This window comes from Micropterus dolomieu, linkage group LG12 (assembly GCF_021292245.1).
Source record: "Micropterus dolomieu isolate WLL.071019.BEF.003 ecotype Adirondacks linkage group LG12, ASM2129224v1, whole genome shotgun sequence".
Classification (NCBI taxonomy): Eukaryota; Metazoa; Chordata; class Actinopteri; order Centrarchiformes; family Centrarchidae; genus Micropterus; species Micropterus dolomieu.
The window spans coordinates 10297157-10320859 of record NC_060161.1 but is presented as its reverse complement, the minus strand read 5'-3'; the positions used below and the strand labels follow the sequence as shown (position 1 = coordinate 10320859).

General features: G+C 40.2%; 2 protein-coding genes across 2 annotated transcripts in view; one reads left to right on the top strand and one right to left on the bottom strand.

The window, feature by feature from the left end:
- Nucleotides 1–3118: 3118 nt before the first annotated feature.
- Nucleotides 3119–7684, bottom strand: grpel1 (GrpE-like 1, mitochondrial). The gene is made up of 4 exons (XM_046063768.1): nt 7527–7684; nt 5842–5986; nt 5146–5227; nt 3119–4102 (listed from the first exon to the last, which is right to left on the bottom strand). Exons 1-4 carry the CDS (start codon nt 7592–7594, stop codon nt 3756–3758), a joined length of 642 nt encoding a protein of 213 aa, XP_045919724.1. The 5' UTR covers nt 7595–7684; the 3' UTR covers nt 3119–3755.
- A 5142-nt stretch (nt 7685–12826) lies between these two features.
- The window catches only part of senp3b (SUMO specific peptidase 3b), a 23637-nt gene continuing 12760 nt past the window's right edge, over nt 12827–23703 (top strand). Inside the window, exons 1-5 of the mRNA XM_046063766.1 lie at nt 12827–13165; nt 15928–16053; nt 19834–20535; nt 21058–21171; nt 21914–22025. Of these exons, the coding sequence (XP_045919722.1) occupies nt 15966–16053; nt 19834–20535; nt 21058–21171; nt 21914–22025 (1016 nt within the window). The 5' untranslated portion in view covers nt 12827–13165; nt 15928–15965. The remainder of the gene's footprint in view (nt 13166–15927; nt 16054–19833; nt 20536–21057; nt 21172–21913; nt 22026–23703) is intronic.

Below are 23703 nucleotides of genomic sequence, written 5' to 3'. Positions count from 1 at the left end.
GGGGGGGGGGGGGGGGGGGGGGAGTATGAGCATCCTGTTTAGCATTGTAAAATAAGACATAATAAGCATTTTTTTCAGGTCAGAGGTCAACTCAAAATGCCGAAGCGCCTCTGAACCAGAATGTTCTAGAAATATGTCGCTAATTTCCAGGCTGTAGACCAAACAGCGATGACCTAGAACTGTGAGTGGAATTTGATGGTTCTCCTTTGTTTGAATATCACCTTTTGTTTATTCCTTTAGATAGATATATAATGTGATTTCTTTTCAATTCTTCTTTGAGATTTTGACAGTGGCATCGTTCTCCATGTGCCACCAAATTTTCCACGTTGTTCCAAAATTGCGTGTTTTGGTAAATATGTCTCACAGGAAAATATGGGAATTGGATTTTTTTTCAGTATGGGGGGTGGCAGGGTTATTTTTTATTAAGGGGATTTTGCTGACTTTACGTCACCAAATGTAAATAATTTTGTAAGATAAATTGGAAAAAAGAAAATATAATTACTGACCTGTGAAATGTACAGTATTTTGTGTCATGGACATTTTTATAGCTTTTGTAATAATAAAAAAAAAAGATTTTGGATAAGATTACAAAGAAGAAGCATTTTCTGAAGCTTTGGGTGTAGTGATGGCATGCTGTTGAGCTGTCTTTAATCTTGTTACTGGTCTGATTCTGTAGAGCTGTTTTGTTCCGTTACTTTGTTGTTGCACATGACAAGGTATGTATCAAGATTTATTAAAAGTGCAAATACTTTATAATTCTAAATAGTCCTGTTTCCTCTTTAATCATTTGCAGAACGTGCAAACTTTAAAGGGAAAAACTAATCATATCACCAGCATGTTAATGTTATCCTTTATTTTTCTTATTGTCAGCAAATTCTGACCAAATCATAACGGTGACAAACACTTTATCACTGCAGACGTCTGATGTAAAATAAACAAAGGGTTTATATAAAATGTACAGCCTTGTCCATCTCACAAAAGTGAGTACACCCCTCACATTTTTAAAAAGAAATGACACTTTACTACAATGAAAAGTAGTGAGTGTACAGCTCAGTGTAAATTTGCTGTCCCCTCAAAATAACACATCACACAGCCATTAATGTCTAAACCGCTGGCAAACAAAGTGAGTACACCCCTAAGTGAAACTGTCCAAATTGGGCCCAATTAGCCATTTTTCCTCCCCGGTGTCATGTGACTCGTTAGTGTTACAAGGTCTCAGGTGTCCATGGGGAGCAGGTGTGTTAAATTTGGTGTTATCGCTCTCACACTCCCTCACACTGGTCACTGAAAGTTCAACATGGCACTTCATGGCAAAGAACTCTCTGAGGATCTGAAAAAAAGAATTGTTGCTCTCCATAAAGATGGCCTAGGCCATAAGAAGATTGCCAAGAACCTGAAACTGAGCTGCAGCACAGTGGCTGAGACCATAGAGTGGTTCAACAGGACAGGTTCCACTCAGAACGGGCCTCGCCATGTTTCGACCAAAGAAGTTGAGTGCACGTGCTCAGCGTCATATCCAGAGGTTGTCTTTGGGAAATAGTCATGTGAGTGCTGCCAGCATTGCCGCAGAGGCTGAAGGGGGGGGGGGGTCAGTGTTCAGACCATTCGCCGCACACTGCATCAAATCGGTCTCCATGGCTGTCGTCCCAGAAGTCGCCTCTTCTAAAGATGATGCACAAGAAAGCCTGCAAACAGTTTGCTGAAGACAAGCAGACTAAAGACATGGACTACTGGAACCAGGTCCTGTGGTCTGATGAGACCAAGATAAACTTATTTGGTTCAGAGGGTGTCAAGCGTGTGTGGCGGCAACCAGGTGAGGAGTTCAAAGAGAAGTATCAAGCATGGTGGTGGGAGTGTCGTGGTCTGGGGCTGCATGAGGGCTGCCGGCACAGAAGCTACAGTTCATTGAGGGAACCATGAATACCAACATGTACTGTCACATACTGAAGCAGAGAATGATCCCCTCCCTTTGGAGACAACATGATAACGAACCTAAACACACCTCCAAGACGACCGCTGCCTCGCTAAAGAAGCTGAGCAAATTTACACTGTTATACAGGTTGTACACTCACTGCTTTACATTGTAGCAAAGTGTCATTTCTTCACTGTCGTCACATGGAAAGATATAATCAAATATTTACAAAAATGTGAGGGTGTGGTCACTTTTGTGAGATACTGTATGTATTAGTGAATAAAGGGGGGGGGTTCATTCTCTCGACTATTTTCAGCTATGGATTAGTCTACATTTTGTACTCTAGCAAGTATTTCTGGCACCAGGAGTGGCATATATTTGATTGAGTCAAAAGAAACTGTGTGTGGTTATAAAGGAACAGGTCACCCAGTGCAGCAGTGTGGCTCGCTCAGAGGAATAAGATGTATCAGATTTTGGACACACACACACACCCACACACACACACCCACCCCTTGTTACTGCTGGGTTTGATCTTCATATGGGATTTGATAGGATATACTGCTTACGGACTTTATTTATAGTCAAGATAATGTGTAAAACACTATTTTCACTGTTCAAATCTGTCTGTATGACAAAATTGGTACAGAATCTCCCTCAAGTCCAGTCTTGATTTTATTCAATACTGTATATTTAATTTAAGTATATTTGAAAAAAAGCAATTTACAGTCGTCTCATGCCAGCAAACATGAGAGAAACATATTCGTTAGACTCTTGTGTGGATGGTGGTTTTTGAAAGAAATATGTTGCAACTGAGCTTTCTTTTTTCACTGCTTTGATCAACAATTTAGAAGTCATCATGAAGGAATTTTGACACTCTTATTACTCTGTCGTATTTCCACTTAGGTGATAATCAGGCTTTGGGTGATATATAATGTTGCCACTGATTCAGTACACTGGGCTCCAACTTAAGCATATTTGTTTACATTTTGGCAAAAAAATCTCTTACAGGTTCCTGTTGACAGTGTACACATTATGATTATTTTGCTACCGAAAACTCAAAAAAGGGTAACTAATACCTTTATTGCCTCCATGAGCTGTGTCACAGCCACTGCTGCTGACAGTGTACATACTACAATAACTAACTTTGCAGTACATTTATATTTTTTTTTATTTCAAGGTGTGTGTAAAAGACAACACTAAACCAACAAGATTTTATCAGTTTATTCTGATTCTGTGACAGTTTGGACAAAAAGTCCATAATAATTATTCTAATTGTTTACATATGAAGCTGTTCATCGTCCAGAACTACTGGCATCCAGATATTACCGGAGTCTGACAACATTCAAATGAACAAGAGAAAGAATGTATAGGCTTTGGGACGTCCACCTCAGTACAAAGTAACGTCTCAACTTTTCTTCAGATCCTCAAGTACTGTTCCTTGCTTTCTTCCCACAGAATGAATTTAAACCTCACAAACAAGAAAAGACAACTGAGTAAAGTTGAAGACTGTTAGGGCTTTAGGGCCAGCAGTTCAGAATCAGAATGGCTAAATTTGTGGATATTTGACTTCATAGCTCACCAGAAAAACTTAAAATTAGAGGGGTTTATGATCACTTGTTACTTTTTTTGTGAAACATATTTCACCTGCTTATCTTCCAGTTAACAATGAAAGCCTCTGCATGATCCGGTGAGTTCTCTTCCCATCTCTGTGAGGCACCTTAGGGTGGGGGGTAGTGCGAAGACAGACTTGTGGGAAAACGGTGAATTGACCAGTCTCCTTTATCTGAGGCCATCCATTCTGCAGCCAAACGAATCCCACTTTGTCATAGTTACATCATCATTTCTAGGGGGCTTTAGCCACTCCCACCAATGCTGGCCTGAGGGTGCGGCCGTGAAGCTTGTAACCCACTTTGGTTACTACGGCAACGGTACCGGGCTCCTTGCCCTCTACGGGGGCGTGGAAGAGGGCCTCATGCTCGTAGGGGTCAAACTTCTGGTTGTCTGGGTTGAGCTTGACCAGGCCGTGCTTGGTGAACACCTTCTGGATCTGGACTTCGGTCATCACCAGGCCGTCGTACAGGTTCTTCAGGTGGGGGTTCTGGCTCGTCACCTCCTCCTTGGGCACGCTCTCTGTTGCCTTCTCCAAGATGTCAGCCACCTCCAGCAGGTCCTTACAGAAGTCCTGGATCCCTGGTGATGGAAGGAAGTTAGAACATTATTCAGCATGCTATAAATCTCTGACTGCATGTCATAAATATGACGCATCTATTCAGTCTGGTCACCTAAGTTTCGACATGATGACACTTAAAGACTATGAAATGTATATGCTCTTCTACGCAACCCTAACCCTCTAACACTATGAAACTGCTGAATAGTGGCCACAAGTGACAATTATAATGTATTATATTGCGATAATTATTACAATTTTATTGCCAAGCCCTAGGTTTACCTATGACATGCTAACATGAGTTAACACAGCATTAAGCCATGACGTCAATGAAATGACTCAGTAATGTCAGTTACACAGCAAGTTTATTAACATTAGCCACCATAAGCTACAGGTCATACTAGACCACGCAAGCCTGCAGTAGCTAAACCCCCGAGTGTATTTGAGATGGTGATATTTCTTTTTTCAAAGGTTACACTGTCTCTTTAAAGTCAGAAGCAGGCACCTTACCTATTCAGTGACAAGCAAAGTGTGATATAATATAAAAAATTTAGAAAAAACGTGCCTGCAGAACGTAAGTGCAAGAATGGCATTTCAAAGGACGTTTTTGTTTTTACTGTAGCTAAAAAAAAAAAAACACAAAACATTGCCTGACATTTGCAATATATAATACAGAACATTTAGTACCCCCAGTATCCGAAATCTAGAAAAAAAAAAACAACTAAAAGTTACATCGCCTCACTTTAAAGCTTATGTCTAATAACAGGAATGAAAAAAAATTACTCTAATAACTTCCTAACACTGGAAAAAATACCTCACAAGCAAAAATTTATCAGGTGCATTCTGCCATTCAGTGCAACAGGTTTTAGGTAAAGACACAATTTAGTCAAAAAGGCTAATGTTGCCCATTTGTGATATCTGGGGGCTAGAACATGCAACGGCAGAATATTGTCTCTATTACACATTATTCTCAGTAGGATTTATTCATGGTTAAGAGCCCAACTTTGGTGGTGGATTCTGTTGAAATATAGAAACCTGTAAGAGCTAAAAATGGAGAGGTCTTTACCGTATAATTTAGCATCTTCTATCATCTTCTGACTCCTTCTCCTGAGGTTCTCTGTGTCTGCTAAGGCCCGCTTGTACTTTTCCTGGAAAGAGCACACCATGGCTTAAAAAACACAACAATATGCAATGAAGTTCTGGCTACAAACTGTGATTAGCTACGATGTCTGTTAAGTACTTTTTTTTTTAAAGGTGGTATTGATAAAAAGGGAACACAATGTCAAACAGTTGTCCTCCATTTACAAATGAATGCTGTGTGCAGCCACATTATATAAGATACTCTTCTAAGACCTTCAATTTGAGATATCGTTAGTTTAGCTTGAACAAAAAAATAGCTCATCTGTATATAAATTTGTGGCTCAAACCACAATGGGGAATCTTTCCAACGGCCAGCTCTCTCATTGCATCCATTTTTTTTTAATCAAAATAGGGCTCCTGTTATTTTATTGCCAATTAATCTTTCTATTAATCTAAATTTATATATTTTGTAGGATCTCCCACTTACATGGATGTAGAAGCTTCACAAACATGGTTATGGTCAAGAAAATAATGCTTTCTGGCAAGTTCTTCATACTACTGTCATTATAAGATTAATATCAGAATAATGCAGTAAAATGATTTATTAGTACTCCCTGCATGCTCAACTCAAATGACCATGCTCCACTGGAAGTGACCCCATCTGCAGCCATCTCTGACTTACTGTCATTTCCTTGAGCTGCTCCTCCAGCTGGGTCTTCTCCACCAGGGCTTTCTCTGCTGCAGTCTGCTCTGGCTTTTCAGCCTCCTCCTCTGACCTATGACCATTCTTCTGCTGGGTGGCTGTGCATAACAATCGCGGACACGCCCTGGGTGGGAAGGACACATAACAACAACAATAATAATAGTAATGCCTCACTTGCCTTACTTAATTATGTTATGACCAATATTCAGACCTTGAATCAAATTATTAGCCTCTAGCGTAGGTACTCTCACTATCCAGGCTTACATGGGCAAGTCAAACATTTATCTGCTGTTTGCTAACTATTTCAGCCAACTTATTATTTCTCCTCACATACAGTTTACCTTCAAAACATACATTATCCATCTGTGAGATAAAACAAACAGTATGTCTATTATCAAGGCTTGAACATTGTCAGTTGCCTACAGATGTATGTGCATGTACCTGAGACTAACAGTCAGTTTAATGTAAATTAATTTGCAATTTTGATAGTTACTATAACAACACTGCATTCGTGAAGAGTAAAAAACTGATGGATCCCGCTGAAGCAGTGTACACAGTACAGTACTGAAAGATAATAGTGTCCTCAGCTAAGTGAGTCACTAAATTGTATGATTATATACTATATTGTACAATATATGCATTATATGGTAGGGGGGAAATTATTAATGAGTGGAGAAATATAGCAAATCAGTTGCTCCCATACAGAAGCAAGGCTCACTGAGTGCTTTGAGGATTAAGACTGATTTGAATTATTCAATGTGGCTTTCACAGTCACAAAATCCTAACATAACTCCTATGGGAGATTTTAGAGGAGGATATTGATCCCATCTGCAACTACTGTAACGTTACACATTATTTTACTTCTCCAGAAATCAGGGTATTTTGGTTCTTTGTCCAGACTTGCTAATTGATACCACAGACAGCTTAATTAGCCTAACACTACTGTCAGAAGTAACATTACTTCCTAAGAATGTTATGCAACTACCCTGCGTGACATTCACTGATAAACGCCCACTTAGCACATAAGTTAGCTCAACAAGTGTAATTTTGTTAGAATCATTTGCTGTAAGTAGTAGAATAGCCTACTTATGTCATCTTTCAGTGTACCTACCGAGGCATGACGCCAAACTCCATTCACAGATAATTCATTTCTGGTAAAAAGAGTAAGTCGCTCGCTAACGATAAAAGGAAACGTCAATATATCACTTTTATGAATAGAGTTTGGTTCTCTCCATTCAAGGAAATACTAACCGAAGTCAACGCATTATAAAACGCTCTTTAGCTAATAAAAATTAAATACACACACACCTAACAAGCAGCCTGAAAGTGAGCATGTCTCCCTCTCCTCATCATTTAACGGTATGCTACGTGACGTTATGTCATCATCCTGTTTCTATCATGCTGGCAAAGACACACGCTGGTTAGGCTTATTTTTTTTTGCCAGGTTATCTCCAACACACACGCCTCAATAGTCATTTTAAGTCTGTATTTATTTCTGTGTATAGAATGAAGGACCACGGTCGGTTAACGTTAAAGATAACGTCGCTAGCTGCTTACTAAGCCGTACACTGAGATGACAGGAGCGCTCCACTCTGCCAAACCAAGCCGAGCATTGCTGTAACAGGCACATTTCACTCAACACAGTCGATAGTGAAGTAAGTTACCTTATTAGCGCAGGCGAAGCTACACATGAGTAGCTCTGTCTCACTGCTTGTAGACACCACCGCGCCATTTTCCACTGTGCTGTACTACTGCTAAAGCCTCCTTGCAACACACGCTGAAGACCCACAACTGTGATGGCAGCAGCGTGAGGTCTGAACCAATCAGGAGCCAGTCAGAAGAACACATCTTCCAGTTGACCAATCAGATTCACAGAAGAGTTGTAGTTTGGTTGAGTAGAAGTTAAAGGTGAATGTTACACATGTGACCAAGGACATTTTTTTTGAAAAGCTTTATCTAACAGAAGGTTACTCCTCCCTTGGTTATTCAGCTCGAGTCGTGTTGTAATATTTTACTGACATGGGGCCTCATTTATAAAACTGTGCGTAGGGTTAAAAGCTCATCACAGCCACATACTGGCACACGCGTTTAGCTCTAATGCATAGGCAACGAACATGTGATAACAATATATGAAACTATGCACTTATATTTGCTCGACTGAGGCATCAAAAACGGCATCAGTGTAAACGCCATTTGCCCTACTGTTCACCTGATTTATGAGAATACATTTTATAGCATGCAAGCCTATTGGTTAGGCTACAGATCAAATGAAATATAATTTCAGATTACAGTGTAGAACATAGCCTATTTGAGGTGTTCTTTTGCAAAAACAGATATCTGTGTTTGTGTTTATTATCCCAAATCATGATTCTTTTTGTGTGCAGGGAGTATCAATCAGACAGGTGTTGGGTTGTTCTGGGACAGAGGGACTCCATCAAGCCTCTTAATTTCAGGTTGTTCGTCCCCCCAGCGTTTATGTATGTAGAAAGGCAAACACTCAGGCATGAACAGGCAAATAAATCTCAAATATGCATACATACACACACACACACACACACACACACACACACACACACACACACACACACACACACACACACACACACACACACACACACACACACAAAGTTACAGCAGGCTCCCCATGCAGAGCGAGCATAATTAGCACACTCGTTAAGCTCATCTGCATCTCTCTTCAAAGGAGATTGATGCAAATGGTTAGGATTTAGCCACTGGCACCAATTAGGCCAAAAAAATATCCTAGCTGGAGAAATTAATTTACAGCGAGTCAAGGGAATAAATGCATTTTATGCCCCTGCTCTGAGCACATTACAGAATCCAAAACGAATGCTTTCATTTACTCTCATGTCAAATCAAGTTCTGTTTCATCACGTTCAGTACCTGCCTCCTGGTCATCACATGATCCTGGGATTTAAAGGAGAACAAAGCCAACTACCAAAGGCTTCATTCACTGGGCCCCATAAATGTCTGAACCAAATTTCATGATGATTCATCCAACAGATATTTCAATCTGGACCAACGTGGTGGTCTGACTGAAAGGTTGACATTGCCGTCCCTACAGCAAAATGCAGCTAGTGTGGTTTTTCAGGTTTTACTGCCGAAACTCGTGTTACCTCTGACAGAAATACAGTCACTGGAAAAGGAAGACGGTGGGTTTAGATTAAAGAGCATCAGATCTTGTGATGATCCACAATCCAGATCAACCGGATCACAGCAGGCACGCTTAAAGTTTAAAGGAGAGGAAAGAGACCCGGGACACGAGCCATGTTGGCCCAGCTTGGACTTAAGGCTGCTGCTAAAGGTGCGGTTTGGACGAAATGGGGCTCACGTTGACCAAACAACGGAATTCAGTGAGACTGTTGTGCCCACATCTTTACAGAGACCTGCCCCATCAGCATCCAGGATCAAGCACCTGGCTGTTGGTCCGTGTTCTGAGCTTTCAGAGCATGAGGACTCCGGCAAGATGAGAAGAGGTGAACTCTACATAGGTGATGCTAGGTGTTCAAACGCAGTCAAGATGGACACTGTTTCCCAAAAGTCAGACTTTTGTGTGTTGCTGCTGTTCAAAACATACACAAAAAAGATGTTCTGGTTACATTGTAATACACATTTAATTAAGTTCTGTGTGTAGCATGAAGGGGCTACAAACTTTATTTTCGTTATACAACCTTGTGTTGTATAATGACAAATAAACAACATTGAACCTTGCACTTTGCAAAAGAATTTAGTTGACAAAATGTCTCCACAAGCTCCATTCAACTTGATGGTGATGGTATCACACCATCTTCCTCAGCATATAGAGCAGTCGTGGTATAGATGTTCAAATTACTATTCCTTTGAGGAATTTTGATGACATTGGCTTTACTTTTTGTTAGCTGTCAATTCAATTCAAAATTTAAAAAAAAAATTTCATACATTTCATTAAATAAGTTAAAAAAACGGTAAAAGTTGTTTTTGTTAATAAAAAAATAAAATATAAATATATAAAATATAAAAATTACATAAAAATAAATATTAAAAATGAAAGTAAATAAATAAAACAGTAAACAGCCCATGAATCAGGCCGCTGTAGTGCAGACGCTAAGCAGAAGAGTTTTAGATACAGATCCAAACTGAGAGAGGCAAGGAGCTGCTAAGTTAGTCAGCAATTTGCCAATCTCAGCTCTGGCAGGTTTACACTTGTCTTCCAGCTCTGGTTCCTCAAGGAGGAACTTCAGAGCAGTGTCCACCATCTCTGGCACCAGGTTTTGTTGCTGTATTTCTGGCTCACAGAACAGTTGCAGCACAGGAACTAACTCTGACTGGACAACATAGTCTCTGGGCTGCTAACCAGCATAGTCTTGCTAGTAGACAGAGTTTCAGAATACCCCGTATTTGATTGAACATAGCACAAAGGCAACTTAATAAATGTTGTCTTTGTTGTTGTCATTGTCTACAGTACATCATATCATTAGGATTCAGAGAAACAGAAGAAACGGCCGTGGACTTTGGGCCCTAAGACGGCACAGGGTTCTGTAGTGGACATCACTGCACAGGCTGAGGAACACTTCCAAAAACCAGTGTCTGTGAACAGTGTTTGTTGCTGCATCCACAAATGCAAGCTGTTACTCTACCATGCAAAGAGGAAACCGTATATAAACCAGAACCAGAAATGCTGCTGCCCTCTGTGGGCCCAAACTCATTTAAGATGGACTGAGGCAATGTGGAAAACTGGCCTGTGGTCTGACAAGTCCAAATATGAAATCATGGACCTCACGTACTCTGGACTAAAGAGGAGAAGGACATCCAGATTGTTATCTGTGGCCAGTGTAAAAGGCAGCATCCGTGATGGTACGAGGGTGCATTAGTTGGAACAGGTAACCTGCACATCTATGAAGGCATAATTAAAGCTGAATGATATATACAGATGTTGGAGCAGGATATGGGGTTTCAATGTTTTGCATATGATTACATATTGTTTCTGTTTACATTTCACACAGCATGCCAACACTCAAGCTTCCTCCCACCATCCAAAGACATGCAGGCTGGGTTAATTGGTGTTTCTAAAATTGTCATTAGGTGTGAGTGTGAGTACAAGTGGTTGTTTGTATATGTGTGGCCCTGGGATGGACTGGCGACCTGTCCGTGGTGTACCCTGCCTTTCACCTGATGTCAGCTGGGATTGGCTCCAGCCTCCTGCGACCCTGTACACAGGATAAGAGGTTGACAATGGATGGATGGATGGATGGATGGACAGTGACAGCATGCCAACTTTTTTTGGAAACAGGATTGGACTTTGCTTCCATTGCAAAGGTATTTGGTATTCACCTTGCGCTAAAGAGGCTCTTTTTCAATTCCTTTGCCCTAATCTTGATGACTTTCCAGGCTGGTTTCCAACTCTGAAACTTCATAAGATGTTCAGTTTTGCCCTTGACCTTCTTGTCACAGAAAATACAATGATTAGGAAACAACAAGGTATAGTGCCTTCAGATCAAACTGTCTGAGATTTGTGCAGGCATAGGGAGTCCTTTATCGATGATGATGATTCACCACTGTGGAAGCGTTTGATGCTTATAAATTAACCAATGAATCTTTTAACAGTTTTGATGAAGCCAGTTGTATCCAGTTGTGTCTATAGGCAAGCCCTCCAATGCCAATGGTCTCTCATCACAAATATCCTTCATACATTAGTGTGATGTGACAGCTTGCTTTGCTCCCCATGCATTTTACACTATGGTGCACTGTGCAGTCATATTATTAAGGAAAAAATATGCAGATAATTAATTTGAAAATGCATGAGATTAAAAAGATTAAATTATGGGCACTTAGTACTTAAGGACTCAGATCAGGTACTGAAAAATCATGACTAGGAAATCCTTCAACAGACACAGTTTAATGCTTTCCAGGAATCATTTTGTGATCTGTTGATTTCTGTTGCCGTTTGTCTAGCGCTTCGGTAGCACTGTCATCTCACACCAAGAGCTTGTTGTTAAAGTCCAAGCAAGTCAATTTAATGCTAATATTTTTGTCATGTCCCTATGACCTTCAGCAGGATAAACATTTATCAAAAATGAAAGTTACTTTGCAGACAAATGCAGAGGATATTTGAGATTATATTAATATTCAAACACTAATACATTTTTTTTATTGTTGTCAGTCAACATTTTGCAGTTTAAATTTGAAATTTTGAGAGGAAGGAATTAGAAATCTCCACTCCAAGTTATCTATTAATCTTTTATAACAGTTTTTATGAACCCAGTTGTGTCCAGTTGAATTCTAGATAGGCAAGCCCTCCAATGTCTACCATGTGAAGGGTATTTGTGGGTGAAGGTGCTGCTTCAGAGTCTGTTATGGCAAGTAGCATGTATATATGATCCCCTCTCCCTTTGTTCCCGCTTCAAGGCACTGAAGGAAGTAAAATTACCATGGAGAAAGTTTTTACAAAAGTTGTGCCCTCTGAGGTTAATAAAAAGACAAATATAGCTGTGACCTAACATTGTTTGGCTTTGTTTTGCTTTTTTTTGTCCTGAAACAGAGTCAAGATGTGTTTGAAACCGCATGGGACATTATATCAGCCTGTTACCTGGCAGAATCTTAAAATAAACACTTCAAGAATTAAGAAAAAATCAGTGGAGGAAAAAAAAGCCACCCTATGCGTGTACCTATGTTACCATCTACTATATATGTCATCAGTGTCTACTTAAACAATGTTTTAATTAGCATAATAACTGGAAAAAGAAAACAACTAGCCTATCGAAATTTGACTCAAGATGAGTAATCCAATAACTACAACAGTAAAACGCGTGTTATTACTATTATCTTCTTGGTTATTTAAACCACCAAAATAATTAGTTATAAGTTTTTTTCCACCAGTGACTGAAGTTGGGGGTAAAAAATGAAAGGCTAAATATGTTATATATTTTTTAAAAACACTGTATGACGCCATTGCTGCGCGACGGACCTGTGGTTGACATGAGAGCAAAAAATCTGCAGTGATCCGGCTCAACGCATCCTTCCTACCTGTTAAAATCGACATAGATTATTCCTGTCGATTTCACGCAAATCATTGACTACAATCTACCGTTTCTTTTAAATATTTGCCTTTTATTTCTCTGAACCGGAAGACCTTAAAGAAATCAAAGTTCGCAAGGAGGTGACATCTGGCTGCTCGACACCTTACTTCATTGAATGAGGGTTAACACCAATTAGCAATTGTTTTGGTTCGATACCCACACAAAATTAAACACGCCCAGCTTTCAGTCGGAAGCAACTGGACACAGTCATTTAAATCTGCAGGTTAACGGTAAGTATACAATTACGACATCTACGTTAGCTATGAAAGAAATGCAGTAAGCCGGGGTTTTTATTTTGTTGTTGCTAACATGGTTTCTGCCTACCTAACGCGTAACGTTAGCTAGCAAACGACAACATGGCTAACCAGCTAACCCAATACGTTAGCACGGATAGACAACGGATTATTGAAGATGTCTGGTTATTTCAGGTTGTTGCTTATAGTGGTGCAGTGGCTTTGGCATACCACAGTTACTGACAAAATACCAGTTGCTGTTATTATTTAGGTTTAAGTGGTGAAACTATGACGGTGACGCTGCTAGCGCTCAACGCGCATAAGCTAGCTTTGGTAAAGACTATTTCCTGCACCGGAAAGTATTGTTCTCATCATAGAGCAGCTTTTCTCAAATAACTATCTCCTGCACAGGACACAGGTCGCATCAGATGTTTCACTATTAGAAAAGCTATGTCACACAGTAGCTCAGTTATTCTCGTAGCTTTTCTTTAGTACACTAATTTAAATCCACTGTGTAGCTAGCAAGCTAAATTACACATCCGCTCTCCGACCAGGTGCACATGGTAACAAGAGTCCCGGTGTTAACGCAGCGGTTCTTGTTGTGCATGTGAAAGGACAGAAACATGCTGTTTTTAAAAAAAAAAAAAAAATAATGAAGAACTTAGTTAAGCTTGTGGTTTGCTAAACGCGTGAACTCTGTCTCATTAGCTAATAAAACGAGAAGGATTCAATTCCCACCATAGCAACCCAATGGTGTTGTGAATGAACAGATATCAGTGTTCCGTTAGTAGGCCATCGGTCTTTATCATCTTCATGTTGTGTATTTCTTGGAAAAGTGATGCCAGGGCATTTAGCCTGCCACAGGCTGCTTCTGTGAAAACATTACATTTAAATAGAGGCATACAGGTTGTCATTCCTGGCAGACAGTAGACATGTTTTTCACATGACAAAATACATTTGACGATGCAGTCCACTGCTGGATTACAGCTAAAATATTAGTGTTCACATCTTCTCCTGGTTGGTTTTGTGATTACTGAATCACATAGTAACTGTTGGAATGTCGAGGTCAGACACAGGGCAGAAACTTAATCAGTGTCAGGGCTTCTTTTCCCCACTTCCTCACATTTAACACAAGTTAATGCAGTTTTGATAATGGTTTCCCTAAAGGCAGCAGAATTTACATGATTTTCTGTCCTTTTCTGTCAATAATTATATCTTGTTAAATTAGGGATGCGGTATAGAAATGTGATTATACACATTGTGGTTACATGTTCATCTAACACAGTTTATTAACTATTTATTAATATTTATACTGTGTGTGTGTGTGTGTGTGTGCGCTCTTTGTCCTTATGTGCAATTCTATTGTGAAAACCAGTGGAGGACTATGGAAGTGGGAGACCCTAGTACCTAGGCCACTCTGCATGGGCCTTAAAATATAACGGATGTTTTTGGGGGAAATTTGAAAAAAAAAATAGAAAAAAAGATTACTCATCACAGAAAACTCTACCGTGATTGCCATGATGTGGCGTGTGGGACACGCAGATTTGGAATGATACACCAGCACCACCCACGGCACACTTTATGTAAACAAGATTATTGAACATTATCTATAAGAATAGCTTCAGTAAAACAGATGTAAAACAGAACAAGGGGAACGTGTTGCTCTCAGGAGGAGGTGGCAAGAAGGAGCACATATTGGCATCCTGACTCTGGCTAAATCTACATCTGTCCACTGCAGAGACACCATCCACAACCTGGATGAGTGACTTGTTTAAATTAGTGTATTAGTATTTTATAATTGTAACATTAAATAAAAAGTATGTTAATAGTATACTGGTAGTATAATGTTCAAATATTAATTATATGATGTTACTCTATTCATTATAATTTATATTAATAATTTATTAATAGTATACTATATAGCTTACCACTAGTATAATGTTGATCCCCTAGCAGTTTCATTTTTGAGTTCTTTTCATTAATTCAAACCTTGTGCAAGAAAAAGGGCCTGTATAATGGTTAGTCTCTAATTTGTTAATGCTAAGTACTAACTTGCTGATAATCACAACCCCTCATGCAGAACAATACGTTCAACATTTGAAAGTTTGCTGTAGCATGTTAAACTGTTTTTAAAAAGGATCTATTATGCTTTTCCATATTTTCTAGCACATCTATAATGTTACAGTGTCAGATGTCCATGTTAAACCTGGCCAGAGCTTTACATTATGAGGTAAAAGTATTTAAAAGAAATCCCCGTGGGCCAAAACCTCCTGTGACATTGACGAGGTCATCTGCTATATATAAAGTTGACCATGTTTCAACAAAAGGTACCCGATTTATAGCTAAATGTCCAGCTTGCCAAACCCAAACCTTCCTTTTCTTATCCATATTGTCTTTTGTTTTATGGCTTCAACTGCTGAAGACGCATCTCTCTTGCCAGTCCATCTATATTTGAATGATTAGCAGCAGGGGTGGGAGGGTGGAAGATTACGCACACTGTGCTTGTAAATAATTCTTCCGGTTCGTACGTATCTATTTTTAGGGTAATATGCGCGTGATATACTTGCACTGTAGAGCAATGCTTCTGAGGTATTTCCACTGTCTTTAAGACACAGAATCGATGCTGGTTTAGTTCAGGCTGACGTTACTGTGACACCTCAGACTAGTGTCCAAGCTTACAACAAAACTTGGTCACTCAAAGCGATGTGTGAGCTGACTGTATGGTTACACCTCCACTGTGGTCTGTTTGTTGTTTGTAGGTGACGAGCTGGCGCAGGTCGTGGGTTGTCCGTGGATAATGCGAGACAGTGGCGGTAGCCTGGCCCAGAACCGCTGGCAGGGAGATCTGGGTCTGACTGCTGTGGGGCAGGACGACACAGGAGGAGGTAGGCATTTTGCTTGTGCTTAATATTGTTTACATTCTAGCTAGGCTTATAGTATTAATCATATTATTATCGATATATCTATAGCACTCAAGTCAACATACATGTTATTTGCACCATTCAGGCACAGACTACAATATTGAATGTTACCTATAACCGTGTGTGTGTGTGTGTGACAGCAGTGTTGTGACAGTGGTCCAATAGATGGACAGAAAAATACTGTTACACTGCAATTCAGCTGAGGACCACAGTGATTTTAGAAAGCTAAGGTTCAACAAAATGCTGTGATTTTTATGCTAAATGTGTTAAGGCTGTTAAATTACTGGTGTTTCATGGGAGCGGTGGTTAAAATATAATTCATAAATAAGGCACTTGCCAAGCATAGAACACAAAGGGCTTTCTAAAAGAAACAAAAAATAAATAAATTGAAACATAGCAATAAAACAAGGCAAGATCAGTTTGTCATAATTTATATGCATGTAAGAGATGATTCATAGATAAGTTATAGCCATAGACTGCGCGTCTTTAAAATCAGATTTCTGCCGTGAGGAGCTTATTTGTGTATGACATCATCGCTGTCTGTCATACCAGCTAGATCATCGCTGAAAATGTCCCAAAATGTCCTGGAAAATGATCTCTAGACAAGAGTGGGAACCCTGAAGATATACCATCTATACAGATGGTATATCTTCAGGGTTCCCACTCTCTTCTACATTTCTGCATTTGTGGTTGGATGCTAACTACTATGCGTAATGGCGATAGAGTTGAATGTAATCTTATATGAATCATTTTGGCTGCACTTCATAAGCATTTACTCCTTCAGTTCACTTGCCTGGAGCAGGTACAAGCAATGCTTAAATATATGTTTCAGTCCTCTTCCAAGTGAACTGCATAGCACTCCTGTGATGAAGTCATGGGAAACCACCTTAACACAATCCAAGGAGAGTTGGATCGAGTTTAGCTGGACTTGATTGAAGATGCTTCTTCAGTTCTAACTGACCACCTTTAATAGTTGAGCGTATGTACAGTTTAAACCATGTCGGTGAACAATGAGGACAAAAAAACAAAACAACAAAATAATCATTCATTAATTGTAATTGAGGTAAAATTTTTTAGAAAAGGTTGATGGAAACAGCAAAATTCAAACAAAATACTTGATTTCTTGAGAAATCTTGAGGTGGTTTTTGCCTTTGTCGAAAAAGATTAAATGGGAGATGGAAACACTTTTCTGACGTAGCGAATGCACCTCTGATGCGGCTGGTTAACGTTCATTTGTGCTGAGAAAAGAGGTGGATGCAAATCTGGGCAGGTAGCCTTCATCATCTGTTCTGCCGAATTATGCATTCACCTCTTAAAGGTACCAACTTGCCCACTTGAAACACATTCCTGAGGAACCCTCTCCGTTTTTCTTAGATCAATGGCCATCGGGTTCATGCGACTAGTTTTGTTTCTGGTTTGGAATCAGTACGTCTTGTTTATTACAGCCATGTGTAATGTCAACTACTGACGTAACTGCGCTTGCCGTAGCCTGGCTTATTCGCTCCAAACCAGCTGATGGAAATGCACTTATTTCCCAATGTCTTAATTTTTTCTTTTTATGCGACATTTCAAAAGTACGCTTAAAATTCGCATGACAATTGGATGGTAACAAGGCTACTGAGTGAACGCTACGGCCGGACCGGGACCCAACACAGCCTCCGAGACTGGCAGAGGCCAGTTTAACGACAGGGAATACAGGACCGAGGTGGGTTTTTTTGCCGGGTTTGGCTCTGGGCACCCCGGGGCTGACTCCGGACAGCTAGCTTGCCCGGCTAACAGAGCTAACTAGCTACAGATACAGTTAGTAACATTAGCTGTTTGCGGTTTAGGTATAAGTAAATGTATCCGTTCTTAAAGAAACGCTTTAAATCACCTCTGCACTGTATTCCCTGTTGGTCTATGGGTTTGGGCTCGTTCATGCCGTGTTCACTGGGAGACTGCTGAGCGAGGTTTCATTGACCGCACTCACTGACGTTACCCTGGCCTAAAAACCTACAGTTCTTGAGTAGAGGTGTAATTTTAAACACTAAAGCTGATGATACACGGACTGGAGAAGCCTCTTGGATGAGAGTCGAATGTATCAAGTAGTCAAGTCCAGTTGCCCTTGAATCAACCTTCCTTGGATAGCTATGACCCGGATGACTGAGAATCTTGACAGACTCCTTCGCACAGAAAAATAATGGGAAGAGATGGGAGGCATAGCATTTATGATTTAATTTTGCCTGATGAAGGTCTAGCACTGAACTGTTCTGAACCTGTATAACCTGTTCAGATATTCAGGTAGAAATCATTTAATGAGTAGTTGCTCAGGTGAATTGAATTTGTGAGGTGATTTTACTTGAACACTTTACTAATTGACAAATTGTTTGGTATAAAAAAATATCAAAACAGTGAAAATTTTCTGTCTGTCAACTTATCAGTGTAATAAATGAATTGTTCCAGCTCAAGCTGTGTTCTGCAACAGTGCTTTTTAGGGTAATGTTTTGAGTACACCAGTACATACTTGAATTACCTTTTGCTTACTTTTTGTCTGGTTCATGACCAAGACAGGATGTATTCGTTGTGTCATCTGACTTGCAACACCATCTAGTTTGCAAAGGTGCCCAAATAAATTTCACCATCTCAACTGATGCTCGCATTTATCTTTAGGTTATCTTATGTGAATATGAATATTAGAAAATGAAACATTTAAATTGTAACTAATACAGACACACCCACAGTTAAAGTTATGAGGAGTATAAGGGTTAGGGTTTGATGACATTTTATCCAATCACATCTGAATCCTTTTCAATCCCTTATCAAATCCCTGGCTCCTCCAGGCTGCATGTCGAAGTGTCCTTGGGCAAGATACTGAACCCCAAATTACCCCTGGTGGCTGTTCCTCCAGTGTATGAATGTGTGTGAATGGTGAATGCGATGTAGTGTAAAAGCGCTTTGAGTGGTCGCGAAGACTAGAAAGGCGCTATACAAATACGGAGCATTTACTTTTACGTCTGTTGCACCAACCAAACTTAAGCCTAGGCTTAACTACGCCAAGCAATCAAACTCAATAACTAACAAGAAGAAACAAACATGGAGACAGATAACGGAGGCAATCTATCTAGGTTTAGCTTTCAGAATTCAATTCAATGTGCTTTATTGGCTTGAATGTTTCAGTTAAACAATGTTGCCAAAGCCGTTTGCAGCAAAATCACAAAGTTTTACATTTGAACATAGCTAGAATTAATCCAATCATAACCATTCAATTTAGCAATTGTAAGTTATAACAAAAATAAAAATACAGAAAGTAAACTACAAACAAGAATTATCAAGATTTAACCTGACATGCAGCGAACAGTGCAACAGTTCGCTGAGACAGTCGCTGTCTCTCAGGTTGTGAAACATCCTTATCCTTAACTAAAGTAACTAAACTAGAACTGAAATGGTCAAGTCACTTAATCATTTAGTCCATCAACAGAATCATAATCTGCAATTATTGTAATTGATTATTTGTTATTGGTTTATTGAGTTGCTTTACAACCAAACATTTCCTAGTGCCAGTTTTAATGATGATGATATGCTGTTTGAACTTTATCTACGAACTGTCTGCTCTGATGTCTAAGTGCAACCATTTGTTTATTTGTATCTTAACTGAACACAGTACTTACATGTAGTTACATGAAATGAACTCCAGTAGTATTTGGGTCACAATGGCACATAGTTGTACACAGCTGATAAGTAATCATATCTCATGTTTGTGTTTAGGTGGGATCCCTGGAGACCACCTCATAGTCCCAGTGTCAGGCCACAGTGTACCCAGCCCCATGCACCTCAGACTAGGGCAGAAAGAGAAGGCGTGGACAGGCGAGTACGTAGACAAGGAGGATGGGATGGGTAGGATTGAGCCAATAGGTGACGAAGAAGAGCAAAACTATCTGGACGGGGAGGAGGAGGGTGAGTTTGAGGGCGAGGTTTGGAATAACAATGAAGATGAGGAAGAAGAAGAGGAGGAGGAGTTGGAAGAGGATGGAGACCAAGTGGAGGTCGAGTGTGAGATCCCAGACTTTCCCTCCCAGTCCGCCCAGCACCCTCATTCACAACAATACCAACATTATGGACCACAACAGAAGCCAGAAGAAGGCGGTGATGTCCCTGTAGAGGATACTGTCTCCCAGGCAGGATCAGGGAACTTGTTCAGGTCCCACCTCAGCAGGTACAGGGCTGTGAAGAGGCTCAGGCGCTGGCAGCGTTTGCGATCTGGAGGCCTTGGATTTCGGCTCACCCAGCACTGGAAGAGCTGGCGCCAGCGGGCCCAGTGGGTATGCTCCCAAGGGCACCGGTGGAGCCGGAGAGGGCAAAGGTACAATCTGTACGGCAAGCAGAAGAAGATAAAAAGGTTTCAGCAACCGCCGTACACCGATGGAGAGGACGAGGGCAACCATGGGAGGTTCATTGAATCTCAGAGAGGTACTGACATAAACTGCATTTACTTATAAAGGCTAGTCGATGTGGACAGAATAGATTGACTCTTCTATATTTCTATTAACAAATCACATGAGCCTCTTAAAATACTCTCATCATAGTGGGTTTGCCAACGTTACACCCTTCAGAAAGCTGAGAAAAGCCCAAGTGGCTTTTGGGTTATTGTGACTAGATAAATATAATATATAGTTTGTGAAGGTTTATTTCTTTACTTAATAAATTAAATATTGCTCTTATGTAACGTCTAGTTTCACCTGTGTTAAAGTACAGCAACATTAGCAAACTCATGTCCTCCTTCACAGCCCCCAATGCCTTTTCCCCCAATTTTCTTTATGGAGATTTCACAGATTTTAATCTGGGTTGTCAAAGTATCGAGTTGCACCTTAGCAGAGTTAGATTATACCATGACACAACATTTTACCTTCACCAGATTGCTCGCTTGAAGTCTAAGAATCTTCACAGACTAAAAAATGTGTGTGTGTAATTTCTTTTTCTTTTCTTTGGCAGATAAACAGATAAATGGCTGCTCACCAGACAAGCAAGAGGACAGAGGGAGACGGGAAGTGGAGGTCAAACCAATGGAGCTGGCCCTGACTGAGGAACACGTGACTTGTGTGACAGGTATTCATCAAAGACTGAGGCTGTTAGCTTATGTTCGCTATTGGTCAGATCGATTTAAAGCTGTTGTTTGTTTTGTTTCTAACAGGATTTTGTCCAGATTAGCGTGTTCACATAATTTGTTATACTTTTTGATATTCACTCTGAAAAAACAAAACACTAGTTAGAGAAACAGCACTATGCCAGTGTGGCTATTTTTGGTTATTTGTTTGCTTGTTAGCGTATTTTTATTATATATTTGCTGTTATGTTTCATTTTATATTATTTATTAGCACGTTAGGCCTGGACCCAACGTTAGCCCCTGATGGTTCCATTTTCTTTTTGCTAAGATAATATTAATAAGGCTAACACTGTCATAACCATGATGTAATTAAACTATTTGCTTTTTGATTTGTTAGCTCAAATTGACCTAGGTTATACTTATGATGTAGTCGAAACAGAATGCTTGTTACAATAGCCTAATGATGTCGCTTGAGAAGCGGGCAAATACCAAGCTCACTGGAAATGACAGCTGCATTGCAATTACCTTGTGAAAGTTTTTCTTTTAGTTGAGTTATGAAATCAGTTATTTGACAAAACAGCACCTGCAAAAGCTGTAAAGAGCATAAACCACATTCATATTTACTAGCCCCCGACACCCCTAGGGGATTCATATCTTTCTAACCCCTGATGAGTTTGCGTCCCTGAATTCTTGTCCTGCTGTTTAATTAATTAAAATGTCTTACGGCTTTCTTGTGTCTCGAAGGTATTCTTGAAGAGTCTCTACAGCACTATGGCAGTTTGATCCCCATCCATGTAGACGACATCGTGGAGAAGCTTCAGGACATCTTCAACGAGAGCTTCTCACAGCCACACAGGTCAGTCACAGTGTTTGGTCACTTGTTGTCCAGTGTTCTCCTGTGGGTTATGTCCTGCTAAATGGGCCATAGAAAATAATGGAGCGACACCAAAAATGCACTTAAATTAACTGATTTTATCTACCAACACAAATGAAAATGCAAAAGACATGAGATGTAGATGACAGTATAGTCAGTGGGTGTGGGGAAGTGTGGTGTGGTGGGCAAACTAATAAAGGAACCAAGCAAAACTCATGCAGCTTTAATAGTGACTGGGAGTACTGGGTCCAGGTGCTCCCAGTCAGCCCAAATGGACAGCCCCTCTTACCAATTACACAAACCTGCAAGAGAGGAACAAAGTCCCAGTGGGATCCACAGCAATAACTAAAATACAACCAGGATAAGGTCATGAGAAAAGTAAACAATATGACTAATAGATAACATACTTGTCATCAGGATCCTGTGATGTAGCTACGCTGCCCATGGTTAAAGAGGCAGCAAGGACATAAAACTTTAACCCAACGATACATCACACAAACACACAGGGCAACGAACCCTACGATATCTCGTCTCACATGTAAAATGTTAAGAACAAAGTGACTGCAACACAACAGACCAACTTATCAAGTGTGGGCATTTCAGGGTCTTTATGGACCTCCACAGGCATACCTGCACTAACATTCACAAAGAGACTCAAAACCCAAATCGGAGCCAACATACACGTACACAGATACATTTTGCTGTAGGCCAAGATGGAGGCCAGGGGTCGACAAGTGAATGCTCAGCTGGTTCCCCATTCACAGGTTTTTTACATACAGGTGCATCAAAAAGTTGATTTATTTCAGTAATTCCATTCAAAAAGTGAAACTTGTATAATGTATACATTGATTCCACACAGATTGATATATTTCAAGTGTTCATTCCTTTTATTTTTGATGATTATAACTGACAACTAATGAAAACCCCAAAATCAGTATCTCAGAAAATTAGAATATTGTGAAAAGGTTCAATATTGAAGACACCTGGTGCCACACTCTAATCAGCTAATTAACTCAAAACACCTGCAAAGGCCTTTAAATTGTCTCTTAGTCTAGTTCTGTAGTCTACACAATCATGGGGAAGACTGCTGACTTGACAGCTGTCCAAAAGACAACCATTGACACCTTGCACAAGGAGGGCAAGACACAAAAGGTCGTTGCTAAAGAGGCTGGCTGTTCAGAGAGCTCTGTGTCCAAGCACATTAATAGAGAGGCGAAGGGAAGGAAAAGATGTGGTAGAAAAAAGTGTACAAGCAATAGGGATAACCGCACCCTGGAGAGGATTGTGAAACAAAACCCATTCAAAAATGTGGGGGAGATTCACAAAGAGTGGTCTGCAGCTGGAGTCAGTGCTTCAAGAACCACCACGCACAGACGTATGCAAGACACGGGTTTCAGCTGTCGCATTCATTGTGTCAAGCCACTCCTGAACAAGATACAGCGTCAGAAGCGTCTCGCCTGAGCTAAAGACAAAAAGGACTGGACTGCTGCTGAGTGGTCCAAAGTTATGTTCTCAGATGAAAGTAAATTTTGCATTTCCTTTGGAATCAAGGTCCCAGAGTCTGGAGGAAGAGAGGAGAGGCACAGAATCCACGTTGCTTGAAGTCCAGTGTAAAGTTTCCATAGTCAGTGATGGTTTGGGGTGCCATGTCATCTGCTGG